Genomic DNA, 14,399 nt, shown 5'->3' with positions numbered 1-14,399 from the left:
CCAGCTCTTCCTGGCAATGAGCAGCAAGGGGATCTAATTTGACTGTTGCTACCCTTTTACATTTTATTCAATCATTACATCAGAACAGGCATTTTACCTTTGCTTCAGTTACTCCAGAGGACCTTGGCACAAAGCAAAATGAAGTCAAATGAGAAATAGCTAGCTTAAATTTATATACACCAACAAATCATGCTGTGTTTCAACAAGTGTAAGAGAGACGTGGGACTTTCCTTCCCTCTGAGCAGCTGCAAGCAGAAAAAAAGCAATGATGCAACATTCATTAATAAAACTTTCTTAGAAAGCTCTTCTTATGGCCAGATTCAACATCTGCAGGAGATACCCAAAACACACTCATTGTGCTGCACTTCCCTTTTTCCATTCACGTGTTATATGTACTGAAAATATGTTATCGAGTAGATATGAACACACCATGCTCCCAAATTTTCCCGAAGTAAAACATATATCTGTGTATGTTATAAACAATCAAACACAAGGGAGAAAAGCATAGCACAGATGCTGCAGGAAAGGAAATTCATCACATTACAGATCTCCCCTGATATGGAGATTGGCCAGGACTTTCATCAGTGATGGGAAGGAATTTCTCATCTTCCCATTTACAGCACCTGAAGCAAGAAGGACCCAACACCTTAAGGGTGTCCAAGATAGCACAGAAATTTAAACGAAGCCATTTACAAAGGGCAGCAATTCATCTGGCCAGTTCACACCTCAGATAACTATCTGCAGAACCCAGAGCAACATAATACTCCAAGGAGCAGTGAGATAGCCAGAGGATTCTCAGCTAAAGAAAATCAGGCAAGAACAGGATGTTCCTTAGCCTGGCTAACCCAGGTAACATCTCCCAGCCATTAGCATGAGAGGAAACAGAAAGAGAGAGGCTGAATTACTTGCAGTGTACAGATACTGCCCGAGGGAAATGTGACAGGGGACCTACAACATAAAAAATGCACTTAACTGTAAAAACTAGGAAGTGAAGCTAAAAATGAGAAAAATTAAAAGCTGTCCTTGGATATGCAGTAAAAGGCACACTGACACCATCAACGGGAGAAGGAACACAAAAGCACCCAGCTGCTCAAAAGCTGTGCTATTCAGGTACAAAGAAATCAATGTTTTTTTAAAGAAAAAGTCCCTCACAACGTGAATGAGCTAAGTAACACTCAAAACAATATTATTTGTTAGAAAAATCATCTGCTCCAGTGCCTGAAGGAAAAGGTTTGCAGTTTATTCCATCATTCCTTCAAATCCAGGGATTAGTGAGAACTTCTTAACAAATTCCTGCCTTGCCTTATGGTCCTTCAGTTTCACCAGGGCCAAAGCTTGCTGCTCACAGTCAGTACAGGAATCCCCGGGGTGTTACCATCCTCTCGGAGTGAGAAAAGCACTCGAGATGGTGAACAAAGAGATGGGGCAGTTTCCTGATGCCTGAGAAGGATGTTCTCAACTCAGTGGCACAAAGTCTGCTTTTGTTCAGACAGGAATGAAGAGGAAAAATGGCAGAAATTCATGATAGGGACGATGAGGAGAAACATTGGGCTGTGCACACATTCAGTCCAAGCAACATCAGCTCCAGGTGTGGTTTAAAATTCACGTTTGTGCTTTATTGAAGCCATGCACTGTATTTGTGGTTCTCAGTGAATTCTGTATCCAAAAGGGACATGTTAGATGATTAAAAATTAGTTGGATTTCTTTCCTTCTCCTGTAGCAGTGCCAGTAGGAGAGGTAACAAAGGCAGTTCCCTGGCCTTCAGACATTGCACAGAAGTGGGATCCATTGATACACACTCATGCAGCCAAACTGCAGGTATTTAATTCAGGGCCTAAGACATGAAGCCAGGCTTCTTTTAATAAATCACGGACAGAGATGAGCTCCTGACATTAATATTCCACTCCTCCCTCTTTCTGCTGAGACAGTCTGGACAACACGAATATCCCTAATACAGATCCAGGGCTCTGGTATAACAGCCACCCCAAAAAGCCATAGTTCCAGCTACCTTTCCTTTCTTTGCATCATACCAGGAGGAATCAAAAGGAATGAAAGCTATTTCATTTATTATTACAGGTGAGAACCCCTCAAAGTACACAGGAAGAGAAGTTGTATTTTGTAACCTTGTTCTCCATCTAGAAGTAAAACAGGGGCTGGTGTGAGGCACCGAGGGGAACAGAGAAAATGCTGAAAAGAAACTGAGGAATGTGAAGCCAAATTTTCAAGCATTCCAGGCAATCACACCACTCAGGGACATTCTACAGCTCAGCAAATCACATGCTGGAATGCAGTGGAGTATGGAGTAGGGAAATAGGGAACTGCTCAACAAAATAGGTGCTACAGCCTCTTGTGCTCAGGCTCTTAGCCCAAAGTATGTTCCAGCTCCAACTGAAGGGCATTCTGAACCAGAGGAGTACTGACCTTTTGATTTTGGCAGTTCACAGTTCTCAGACATCACAACGTCTGTGGCTCCTCTCATCATTATGTTTGCTGTTTTCACTACTGGCCATCAAGTTTCCTGCAGTAGCCATCCATGAACCCGGGACCACTACTACATGAATAACACAGAACATGGCTCTGAGAGTGCATTAGTGAGGCACCAAGAGAAAACCCAAATGATGATCCTCCTCACAGAAAAGGTAACACACACACACAAAAAAGTGTGAAAATACTTTTTAAAAGATGGCTGAAATTAGGTGAATTCTTAAAATTAAGTAAATGTCTGAAGTTAAATTTAAGCAAATTTAACTGTTGCAAAGTATTCTGAATACACATACAGTACAATATACTAGAGTCCAAAATTAAAAAACTTCCAGTCATGGAAATATGGGGTAAGGGATATATTTATTTGGAAAAATCAGTTCAGCAGAGATCTCTTTGCTACAAATACCTTGAATTTAATTATTCTGCCTTGATACAACCTCCTGAGAAAGTAAAAAATAAAATAAAAATCCTACAGGAAAAACTTGTGTTGGATGCAATCTACTCCCTCAGACCTGATACAAAAGTCTGATTTATTCTCTTGCTTTATTGTCTTAAGGAGAATGAATTAATTATTCTTCCACTCAGAAGTCTATGGCATTAATCCTTGAGTTGAATCAGAGAAAATTCAATCTCTCTTGAGTTCCCACTCCATTTACTTTTCTTGTAGTGTTCTGTTTTGCTGGAGTGAAAGCTCCTCTGGACTCAGGCCCAGAGGGAAGCCAAAGCACAGGGGCTGAATTAAAACCTTTGGACAAGCTGAGATACATGAAGTCACACCAAAGTGAAATAGAAATAGAGATTTTTTACCCTTTAGTAGAAATATATGCGGAGTGCCTTAAACATTGAAAAGCTGCAGCAGAGACCTTAAACACAGTTCTTACTGCAGCAGTGTTACCTTTTCACAGAATTCTTTACTTTAGACAAAATATGGATAGAATTACACTGTTCACATTTTTTAGATGGAGTGTTCACATAAACAATAAGAGCTGATAGAAACTGCATCCACAAATCTGTGCAATACCTGTGTAACACTGGTGGTGAGGCTTACGACTGTTAGAATTAGACCAGGATAGGTTAAGAAAAGGAAAACTAGAATTGTGTGTTAATCTTATTGGTCAATTAACAAATCTAATCCACACTTCTGCAAGAAAAAATATAGAGTCTAGAGTATAGAGCATATAGAGTATAGAGCATATAGAGTATAGGCTACAGAGCATAAAGAGTATAGAGCATATAGAGTATAGAGCATATAGAGCATATAGAAGAAGAAGAAGCTGTGTTTTCCTGCTGTTTGCTGTCACTGCTTGCCTTTATCATGTAACCCCCTTCGAACTCTGCCTTCAAGAAAGCTGTGAGACTATGAAATAAAGAGCTCAGCAGAACAGCAGCCTCCTCTGCTCTCTCACCCTGCTCCGGGAAGGAAGGGTACCCCGTCAAAAGCTCAGCAGCGCAGAGCCCCAAGGCTGCTGTGGGCAGCACGGCCCAGGGGCCGTTCCCACCCGCAGCGCTCCTGTCCTGGGCTGGGCCTGCACAGGGGCTGTGGCACCATGGCTGGGGCAGCGGGGCACAGAGGGGCCGCGGAGCCGCTGCCGGGGCTGGCAGCAAGGCCAGGGACAGACAGGGAATTTCTGTGCATTGCCTGCGCTGGGCAGGGCTGAGTGTGGGGAAGGCAGAGCTCAGCCGGCCTCGGTGGCTGCAGGAAAAGCCAAGAGCCCCAAGAGCCCCCGTGGCTGTGCTGGAGACCAAGGCTGGAGGAGGGAAATGCGGGGCTGCTGCGGGATGGGGAGGGGGATTGAATTCCAGCAGGCACCGACGTGGGGCTGAGAGACTCAAGGGCTCCTTGGCCTGAGCCTGTCCTGGAAAGGTCTCTCAGCCCTCTGTGCCCATGAAGGGCTTCAAGGAGGAGCAGAGCTCATCTTGGCAGGACCCTCATGGAATCCCTGAGGGACAAATGCCAGTGCCTGCCCAGCCTTCCCAACATCCCTGACACCAAAGGCCTTTTCCACATCCCTCAGTTCCAGGTCAGTGCCCAGAACACAGCACAGGCCTGTCCAGGTCCTGGGGGCGATTCCAAAGGGAGGCAGCTGTGATTCCTCCCCACAGACCCACCACTCCGGTGTCTCTCTGTGCAGCCCTTGGCTGTCCTGAGCACTTTCCCTGGAGCCTCCCTGCCCTGGACGTTTCTCTCCATGCAGTTCTCAGCACAGCCCAGCAAAGAATTCAGGAGGTTTCCCAGAGGACATGACTCTGGGAGTGAAGGGGCCTCAGGGCACTGTTTGTGCCCCTGGAATTGTGCCAGCCCCGAGTGCTGCTGATGGTGTTTGTGCTCACTCGGGTTCATCTCCCCACACCCACTCGAGGCACTGCTGAAGGCTCCTCAGGACAGAGCAAACACGGACTGCTGGCCTGGGCACTTGGTGTCCCTCTGTGCAGGGACAAACAACCTCCTGCAGGTGAGGGCAGAGGCCAGTGCTGGGATTGGTGATGGCAGGGGCTGCTGTGGGACACTTGCCCTGGGCACCTTCCCAGGCTGTGCCCGGAACAAAGGCCCAGCCCAGGCCCTGCTCTGCTGCTCCCTCAGGTCCATCCCAGGAGCTCTGGCTGTGCCAGGACACTGCTGCGTGCCCCCCCTGCACACTCCCCCCTGCCCCTGGGCACTGGGGTTTGCTTTGCCAGGGCATTCCTGGGGCACATTCCTGACAGCAGCTCTGGAGGAGAGCGAAGCCTTCCTGCCCTGCCCTCAGGAGATGCCCTTTGCTGATGGAGCTGCTGTGCTGCAGCCCGGCTGTGTCCCAGCAGTGCCCGTGGCCTGTCCCTGCCTGTGGTCACAGCAAGGACAAGCAGCAGGACAGTGACCGAGCTGCCCGAGCACTCCGGCCTTGCACCCTCAGAAGGGCTGGGAAAGGGAGTGTGGAGCTGGGAAGAGCAGAGGTGGGAAGAGGCAGGGCCATTGTCCCTGGCCGTGCTGCTGTGCTGGGAGTCTCTTCCCTCCAGCTCTGCCCACAGGCACTGCCCCTGCAGAGCCAGAGAAGGGCTGAGGAACAAACCTTGGACACAAAGGTCAGGGCAGCCCCTTGTTCTTATTCAAATGCACAGAGAAGAAGCCTCCTGAAAGTCTTTGTGTTTCAAAAGAAAGGTAGATGTTCATGTAGAAATGCTAGAAGTAGTACTACAGTACTTTATAAAAAGCAGAATAACACCAGAAAAAGAATAAGAAAAAGCACCAATGAAAATATGGACAAAAAGGAAAAAAAGGCCAAGATTGTAAAGAGTTACATTCTGAAGGTTCTGGAGCAGAAAAGAGAGAGTTTCTTGCTTCTGAGAAGTATCCTAGTCATCATTTTCCTCGCATGGCAGAAGGAAATAGAAAGATTTTAACTTGTGAAAAGTATCCAGTCATCACTTTCCTCAGGGCATCCCTGAGCTCCTGGTTCCTCAGGCTGTAGATGAGGGGGTTCAGGGCTGGAGGCACCACCGAGTACAGAACTGACACTGCCACATCCAGGGATGGGGATGAGATGGAGGGGGGCTTCAGGTGGGCAAATGTTGAAGTGCTGAGGAACAGAGAGACCACAGCCAGGTGAGGGAGGCACGTGGAAAAGGCTTTGTGCTGGCCCTGCTCAGAGGGAATCCTCAGCACGGCCCTGAAGATCTGCACATAGGAGAAAACAATGAACACAAAACAGCCAAAGAGCAAACAGACACTGACAGCGATGAGCCCAAGTTCCCTGAGGTAGGATTTGGAGCAGGAGAGCTTGAGGATGTGTGGGATTTCCCAGAAGAACTGGCCCAGGGCATTGCCCTGGCACAGGGGCAGGGAAAATGTATTGGCCGTGTGCATGAGAGCGTAGAGAAAGGCACTGGCCCAGGCAGCTGCTGCCATGTGGGCACAAGCTCTGCTGCCCAGGAGGGTCCCGTAGTGCAGGGCTTTGCAGATGGACACGTAGCGGTCGTAGCACATGATGGTGAGGAGGAAATACTCTGCTGAGAGGAAGAACAGAAAGAAAAACACCTGAGCAGCACATGCTGAGTAGGAGATGTGCCTGGTGCCCCAGAGGGAATTGTGCATGGCCTTGGGGACAGTGGTGCAGATGGAGCCCAGGTCAGTGAGGGCCAGGTTGAGCAGGAAGAAGAACATGGGGCTGTGCAGGTGCTGGCCGCAGGCTCCGGCGCTGATGATGAGGCCGTTGCCCAGGAGGGCAGCCAGGGAGATGCCCAGGAAGAGGCAGAAGTGCAGGAGCTGCAGCTGCCGCGTGTCTGCCAATGCCAGCAGGAGGAAGGGGCTGATGGAGCTGCTGTTGGACATTTGGAGCCTCTGGCCATGGAGTGCTGTTGAAGGATGAGACAGTGAGGAGTCAGGGGAGACTTTGCTGAGCAATGCCCAAGCCTTTTCTCCCGGCCCTGCCCCCCAGTTCTCCTTTTCTCAGAGCCCTTCCCTCAGCCCCGTGCCTGGAGCTCTGCTGGGATCTGGCCCCGTTGCTGTGACGAGCAGGGGCTGTGCCCGTGGACAGCGAGGAGTCCGCTCTGCTCTGCTGCAGTGGGGACATGGGAATGGGGACAGGGGCTGGTCCTGGGGCTGGACTCCATCAGCCCAAACTGCTCCTGAGGCAGAGGAGCTGGGCAGCATCTCCTGTGCCAGGGCTAAGGAACGGTGACGGCCAAAGGCAATTTGAGAGAGTTTCCTGTGTGCCCAGGGAGAGCAGAGAGAGCTGTGCAAGGCAAGAGCATTGGCTGTAACTCAGGGAAGGGTGAGGGGAGCTGCTCTGTCGCTCCATCTGTCCCCAGCTGCCCTTCCTGAGATGGAGGGCAGTCACTGTGTTCCCCTGAAAATCAGCCTGGCTCAGCTGAGAGCAGAGGGAGCCACAGCAGAGCAAAGTGGCTCAGCCTTTCTCAGAGTCTCAGCCCCACTGCTGGCCAAGGACACTCGCGGCCCCAGTGTCCCCTGGAAGGCAGCTGACAGCTGGGATGGCATCCCGAGGGCACAGCCAGGCTCCTGCCCATGGCACTGCTGGAGGAGAGCCGGCTCATTGCCAGCCTCCCAGCCCGGCCTGCCCAGAGCTCCCGGGGCAGAGGGAGCTGGGACACCCCATTGCTGTGCTCAGCCTGCACAGGAGGAGCCCCAGGGCTGGGCCTGAGCCTGCAGCTGGAAGTGCCATTCCCAGAGAGCCCCTCAGCAGCGCCAGGAGCAGCTGAGCAGGGCAAGGAGAGAGAGCCGGGCCCTGAGGAAAAGCCTTTCCCTGCCCAGCGCTGCCCAGCCCCTCCCGGGCAGCACCAGGGCAGGACAGTCGCCCTCAGGCCCCGGGCAGCAGGAACGGGCCCGTGGCCGCAGAGATGCCCTTCATCTCTGCTGCTGCTCTGCCGGCCCAGGAGGGCACCGAGGGCCCCGAGCCCCCGGGCTGAGGGCCCCGAGCCCCCGGGCTGAGGGCCCCGAGCCCCCGGGCTGAGGGCCCCGAGCCCCCGGGCTGAGGGCTGTGCTGGCTGCGAGGGGACACCGGAGCTGCGCTGCTCAGGGCGGTGTCTGCACTGCAGGGCAGCGCCGGCAGCTGCCACAGCTCCCCTCAGCAGGGCTGCCCTCAGCGCTGCCTCCCTCCCTCCCTGCCCACGGCTCTGCTGCTGGAGCTGGCCCAGCCGGGAGCTGCTCCTGCGGCCCGGGCTCCGTCCCTGCCGCTGCTGCCGGAGCCCAGCCCAGCCCCTGGGCCAGCCCTGCCCGGCAGCCGCTCGGGGCTGCGGCGATTAAAGAACAGCTCCCCCGGGCCTGGGCACCATGGAAAGGTGATGCTGGCTGGAGCTGGGGGCTGGCGAGGTGCAGGCACTTGCTGAGGCTCCCAGGAATCCTCAGTGTGATGGTTTAAGAGCCTCAGCCCCTGCTCTGCCTGCACAGCTGAGTTTCCATTCCCACCAAGGTGAGCCGGAGAAAAGTGGGAGCACAGATTGAGGAAAGCAGAAACTCAAGCAGGAATCTCCTGCCATGAATGTGCTCATGAAAAGCCCCCTCAGAAATGACCTGGGCATGAGCTGGAGCTCTGAGCAGCCCTGGCCCCCACAGCAGCCTCTCCACAGCAGCAGGACCTGCCCTGCAGGAGTCACTCCTTGCAGCCACAGCTCCTCCCCACCGCCCATGGGGAGCTCCCAGGCAGGCTGAGAGCTGCCCCTGGCAGGTGGCAGATGCCCTGGCCTGGCAAAGAGCCCTCAGGGCTGCAGGAGCTGCTCTGCAGGACAGCCCTGGGCACCCCTGGCTGCTGCCCACCTTCAGAGCCTGCAGCCGGCCCTGGCAGCAGGAGCCGTCCTGCCCTGTCCCTCTGACGGTGCCCAGGGCAGCCCCGCTCTGCAGCACATCCTCCCCCAAGGCAGGAACGGCAGCAGAGCCATCCTCACAGCCATGGCAGCCGTGTCATGGGCCAGCTCTAGAGGATCCCTGCAGCCAGAGACTCACTGTGTCCCACGCTGTGAAGGTTTCTCCAGGAATGAGTTCAGAGCTGTCCTTCCAGCTGCTTTAGCCAGCTCTCTGCTCACTCCTCCCAGGTACCTGCAGGCAGTGCCCTCAGCCCTGCTGGGCTGGCAGAGGAGCTGCTCCTCAGCAGAGCTGCCTCTTTGAAGCTCTCCTTGGTTGCCAGGAGCTTGAGAGTTCCCTCTGTGCCAGGAGCCCGGCCCAGCTCAGCAGCACAGCAGCAGCACAAGGACTTTAATGACCCCCTCAGGGCTTTGGTGTTGTTCACATCAGACTCAGTCCCTCAGAGTGTCTTCAAAAAACTTCTCAAGAACTCAAAGATTCAAATTCCAAAGTTTCTTGAACTTTTAATGGGTCCCATCAGGACACGACTCACGTGAAAGTGTGCCCAGGTTCCAGTGAGAGCAGAACTCTGGAGGCAGCGATGGCAGGTGGGGACAAGCAAGGGAAAGGTGTCTCTGGTGCTGAGCAAACCTGGCTGTGTTCCCTGAGTGCAAAGGGCCAAGGCCTGAGCCCCAGCCCCTGGCAAGGCAGATCCTGTCCCTCCCTCAGTGCTCAGGGCTCTTGCCGGGGCACTGGGATGTGGGGATGGGCAGTGCCCAGGGCAGCACCATGGGGCGGCCCCTGCCAGGCTGCTGGGCAGGGACAAGGAGGCACTGAGGCCCCAGGGCTGCAGGGGTCACTTGTCCCCTCCTGGCCTCAGGGCCAGGGCCAGCAGCCGTGGCCAAAGGGCTGCACAAGTTGGCTCTGTCAGGGCCTTGCAGCTGCTGCCCATCCCTCTGCCCTCTGCAGCCCAGGCTGTGCCACGCTGTCCCTGCCCTGCGCCTCTGTCCCTGCAGGCTGTCCTCATCCCCCCGGCTGCCCCACCTGGCTGGCCCCTTCCTTTGCTGGCAGCTCTGCGTTCTGCCTGCCTCTGCCTGGCCACACAAAGCCTTGGGCTGCTCCAGACTCCTTCTGGGGGACGTGTTGCACCCCAACCCTGCCTGGGAGGGAAATTCCTTTCTCCTGATGTCCACTCTGGGCCTCCCCAGCTGCCCTTCACATTCATTTTCTCGTTCTCTGCCTGTTCTCCACAATGCCAGAAGGATCCACCATCTCTGAAACCTCCCTTCAGTCCCTCCCAGGGCTCTCCTCTGCTCTCCTCAGTCTCCACTCCACGGAGCACAGAGCTCCTTTGTCCCTATACAGTGGTCAGGTGCTCGAGGCCAAGAGCGCCCGGACAAGAGGGACGGTTCTTTTCCCCAGGAAGGAAACCACAGAAGCCCAGTATTGAAAGATGAAAGGCGGCCACCAGAGGCCAAGGCCAGCCAGACCTGTTTGTCTTGGCAGCTTTTGTCTGGCAAGCAATCCTGGGATAGATGGAATTTTGGAGGCCAAATTCCAATTTTGGCCATGGGCAGTGGGAGGAGAAGGATGGCTCAGTTCCACTGGAAGAAAAGCACAGCCCCAGCATTTCAAAGGCAGCTGAGAGCTGGCCCTCAGGAAGCCAAGGGAAGCTGCACTTGTCAGTCCTGGCAGATTTTGCCTGGGAGCTGTACTTGGATATACGGAATTTTGGAGGTGTATACCCAATTTTGGCCATGGACACCTGGACTTGAAAGATGTTTTTTCCATGGAAAGAACAGCACAGCCCCACAGTGTTTCAAAGGCAGATGAGAGGTGGCCCCCAAGAGGCCAAGGCCAGCGAGACCCATCTGTCCTGGCAAGTTTCATATGGGAACAATCCTTACATAATCAAATTTGGATGTAGAGTCCCAGTTTTGGCTGTGGGCCCCTGGAGGAGAAGGACAGTTCTGTTCCATAGGAAGGAAAGCACAGAGCCCCAGCGCTCCAAGGCAGTGAGAAGCAGCTCTCTCCATGCCAAGGTCAGCCGGAGCTGCCAGGCGGCCCCAGGAGCCCAAGGCAGCCAGAGCTGTTCCACGTTCCCTTGGTTCCGTGGGCCCTGCAGGGTCACAAAGGCCCCTCGGTTCTTTGGGGCCAGCAGTGCCACAGTGGCCCCTTGGCTCCATGGAACGCCACAGGGTCACAATGGTGCCCTTGGTGCCACCAGCCCTGCAGGGTCACAACGGCCCCTGGGTTCCACGAGGCCACGCAGGGTCACAGTGGTCTCCAGAGGAAGGGCAGCAGCGAGCCCCAGAGTTTCAGGGGCAGATGAGACACAGCCACCAGAGGCCAAGGCCAGCCACATCTGTGTGTCCTGCCAGGTTTGTCTGGGAGCAGCCCTTGGATATTGGGAATCTGGGAGGTGGAATCCCAGTTTTGACCTTGGGCGCCTGGACAGGAAGGACGGTTCTTTTCCATTGTAGGGAAAGGGTGGAGCCCCAATGTTTTGAAGGCAGATGAGAGGTGGCCCCCAGGAGGCCAAGGCCAGCCAGACCTGTTTGTCTTGGCAACTTTTGTCTGGGAGCAATCCTTGGATAGAATTTGGGAGGCCAAATCCCAACTTCAGCCATGGGAGCCTGAAGAAGAAGGACGGTTCTTTTCCGTAGGAGGGAAAGCACGGAGCCCCAGTGTTTCAGAGGGAGATGAGCAGGAGCCACTGGAGGCCAGGGCCAGCCAGAACCATCTGTCCTGGCAGCTCTTCCCTGGGAGCAATCCTTGGATAGACAGAATTTGGGAGGTGGAATCCCAGTTTTGGCCATTTGTGCCTGGAAGAGAAGGACGGTTCTTTGCCATAGGAAGGAAATCACAGAGCCTCAGTGTTTGGAAGGCTGATGAGAGGCGACCGCCAGAGGCCAAGGCCGGCCAGAGCCGTCTGTCCTGGCACCTTTCGACACAGAGCAATCCTTTGATAGATGGAATTTTGGAGGCAGAATCTCAATTTTGGCCATGGGCCCCTGGGGGAGAAGGACAGTTCTGTTCCATAGGAAGGAAAGCACAGAGCCCCAGTGCTCCAGGGGCAGGTGAGAATCAGCCCTGGACATGCCAAGGTCAGCCGGAGCTGCCAGGCGGCCCCAGGAGCCCAAAGCAGCCAGAGCTGTTCCATGTTCCCTTGGTTCCCTCGGTGTCACAAAGGTGTCCTTGGTTCCACGGGGCCCCTCAGTGTCACAAAGGTGTCCTTGGTTCCACGGGGCCCCTCAGGGTCACAAAGGTGTCCTTGGTTCCATGGGCCCAGCAGTGTCACAACGGACTCTGTGATTCCATGAGGACCTGCAGGAGCACCATGGTCTCCTTGACTCCACGGGGCCTCTCAGAATCACACCGGCCCCTTGGTCCATGGGGCCCAGCAGTGCCCCGATGATCCCCTCGGATCCAATCCCACAATTACAGGGCTCCCAAGCAAAAACACAGGAAAAGGAGGAACAGTTCTTTACTCTAAGAAGTAAACAAGGCTGAGGGAGGAGAATGAATCCACCAGAAAGCCACGCCCAGAGCTGTCCTGAAAATCAGCCCTGGCTGGGGTCGGGCTGGGGGAGGCCCCAGCCCCCAGACCCCTTTGCTGAGGCCAGGTTTGCACCCCCATCCCCCACCCAAGGGGGCAGGAGGAGTTTTGGGGGTGGGGGGTAACCCCTGCTCAGGGGGAGTGAACACCACCCCCCTTACCCAGACTGGCTCAGGTGTGAAACCCCCAGCCCGGGAAGGCCACACACACAGGGGACAGTGTCACACTCGCCCCTCCCCAGGGGAGGTCTCTGTCCCTGCCACTCCCTTGCTCTCCCCTTTTCTCTCTCACAGGCTGGGGGGCTTTGCCAAATGGGAGAATCATTTTTCTCTTCCTCTCTGCCACCTTTGTGACAGCTACACAGAGTTTTCCTTCCTTTCAATCATCTGTATTGGGCTGAATTGTCACTTTTCTTTTACAGGAACCTGCAGCAGCTGAGCTGGAGCTGTGTGGGAACCGCTGGAACTTTGAATTGCCACCAGAACTGCTTGTGCTGTCGGTTCATTCATGGTTGGGGTTTGTTTGCGTTTTCATCACAAGTGACTTGTGGGAAGAGCAAACATTGCTCAAAGCATTTTATGGAGACTTAAGTTTGATTTCTGCCAAGTTTATTTGGTCTGGTGCCAAGGGGATGCTGGGGAGGGGCTTGAGTGGGTTGTCCCTGTCCCTCTCAGCCCAGGGAATGCTTGTGCAGGGTGGGGGACCAGGGGCTCTGTGTCCCTCTCACCGCTGAGTGTGCTCGGGGGGTGGGGGGCTCTCCGACCTTCTCACACCTGAGGAGGCCGGGGGGGTCTCTGTCCCTCTCACCCCTGGTGTGACCCCGCCCAAGCATCATCGGGGTGAGAGGGACAGAGACAGTCTCCCTCCTCCTCTGCCAAATATGACCCTAAACCCAAAATTCCCCCCAAATACCAGTAAAATGGTGAGACTTTAGATGTCTCTGATCAATTTCTTTATTTTTACCCTAATTTTGGGTGTTTTTAAGGGACAGAGATGGATCAAAAGAAAATTAGGGCCAAAACAAAAGGACCATCAGCTGGGGGTCTTCCCAACCTGGATCACCAGGAATGTGGGCCACCAGGGCTCTTCCCGATTTGGGTCCTCTGCTGGGGGATGAAGTTGGAGCAGAGGACAAAGCTCTTGCCACAGTCAGGGCACTCGCAGGGCTTCCCTTACTGGTGGCTCTGTTGGTGTTGGGTCAACTGAGAGCTCCTGGAGAAGCTCTTCCCACACTGGGGACACTCGCAGGGCCTCTCCCTGGTGTGGATGCGCCGGTGGGTGACGAGGGTGGAGTTGTACTTGAAGCCTTTTGTGTAGTCAGGGCAGCAGAAGGAGCACTCCTCTGTGTGCCTGCGCTGGTGCCCGAGGAGACTGGAGCTCTTCCCACCCTCAGGACACTCGCAGGGCCTCTCCCCAGTGTGGATCCTCTTGTGGCAGAGCAGGCTGGAGCTCCAGCTGAAGCTCTTCTCACATTCCAAGCACTTGTTGGGCTTCTCTCTGCCATGAAGCTGCTCATGAACCACCAGCTCTGAGCTCTGGCTGGATCTGCAGCTGCCTTCCCAGCACAGGGTGGGTCTTTCCTCCTCAGAGCTCCCTGGGCTGGGTTTGGAGCCCCCCCAGTCACTTCCCAGCCCCTTCCCAGCCCCAGCTGAGTTGAAGCCCTGTGTGCCTCTGTGCTGTGCCCGGGCTGGCTGCAGGCAGTGCCCCAGCCCTGCTGGGCTGTGCCCAGGAGGTGCTCCTGGCCAGAGCTGTCTCTCTGCAGCGCTGCCACTTGCCAGGAGCTGCCTCTGTGCCAGGAGCCCGGCCCAGCTCAGCAGCACAGACACAGCACAAGGACTGCAATGACCCTCTCGGGCCTTGCTGCTGAGGCCCTGAACATCAGTCCCTGACAGGGACTGGCACAAACCTCTCAAGAATTCAAGTCAGAATTGAACTTCAAAGTTTCTGGAAGTTTTCATGGGTCCCAGTGAGGGACACGACAGAGAAAGTGTCCCCAGGCTGGAGTCAGAGCAGAGAACTGGAGGCAGGGATGATGGGGGGGGGGAGGGGAGGGGCCATGGGGAGGTTGTGAGAAAGGAACAAGCA

General features: G+C 54.6%; 1 protein-coding gene across 1 annotated transcript; it reads right to left on the bottom strand.

Annotated features, from left to right (window-relative positions):
• Positions 1–5,821: 5,821 nt before the first annotated feature.
• LOC138101769 (olfactory receptor 14J1-like) lies at positions 5,822–6,561 on the bottom strand. The gene has a single exon (XM_068999554.1). It carries the CDS (start codon positions 6,551–6,553, stop codon positions 5,822–5,824), a length of 732 nt encoding a protein of 243 aa, XP_068855655.1. The 5' UTR covers positions 6,554–6,561.
• Positions 6,562–14,399: the final 7,838 nt, after the last annotated feature.

This window comes from Aphelocoma coerulescens, unplaced genomic scaffold (assembly GCF_041296385.1).
Source record: "Aphelocoma coerulescens isolate FSJ_1873_10779 unplaced genomic scaffold, UR_Acoe_1.0 HiC_scaffold_46, whole genome shotgun sequence".
Lineage (NCBI taxonomy): Eukaryota > Metazoa > Chordata > Aves > Passeriformes > Corvidae > Aphelocoma > Aphelocoma coerulescens.
The sequence above is the reverse complement of the archived record's forward strand: the minus strand, read 5'-3'. Positions and strand labels throughout refer to the sequence as shown.

Excerpts from the sequence above, each read along its gene's own strand:
- LOC138101769 (XM_068999554.1), bottom strand. The coding sequence starts at position 6,553 with ATGCACAATTCCCTCTGGGGCACCAGGCACATCTCCTACTCAGCATGT.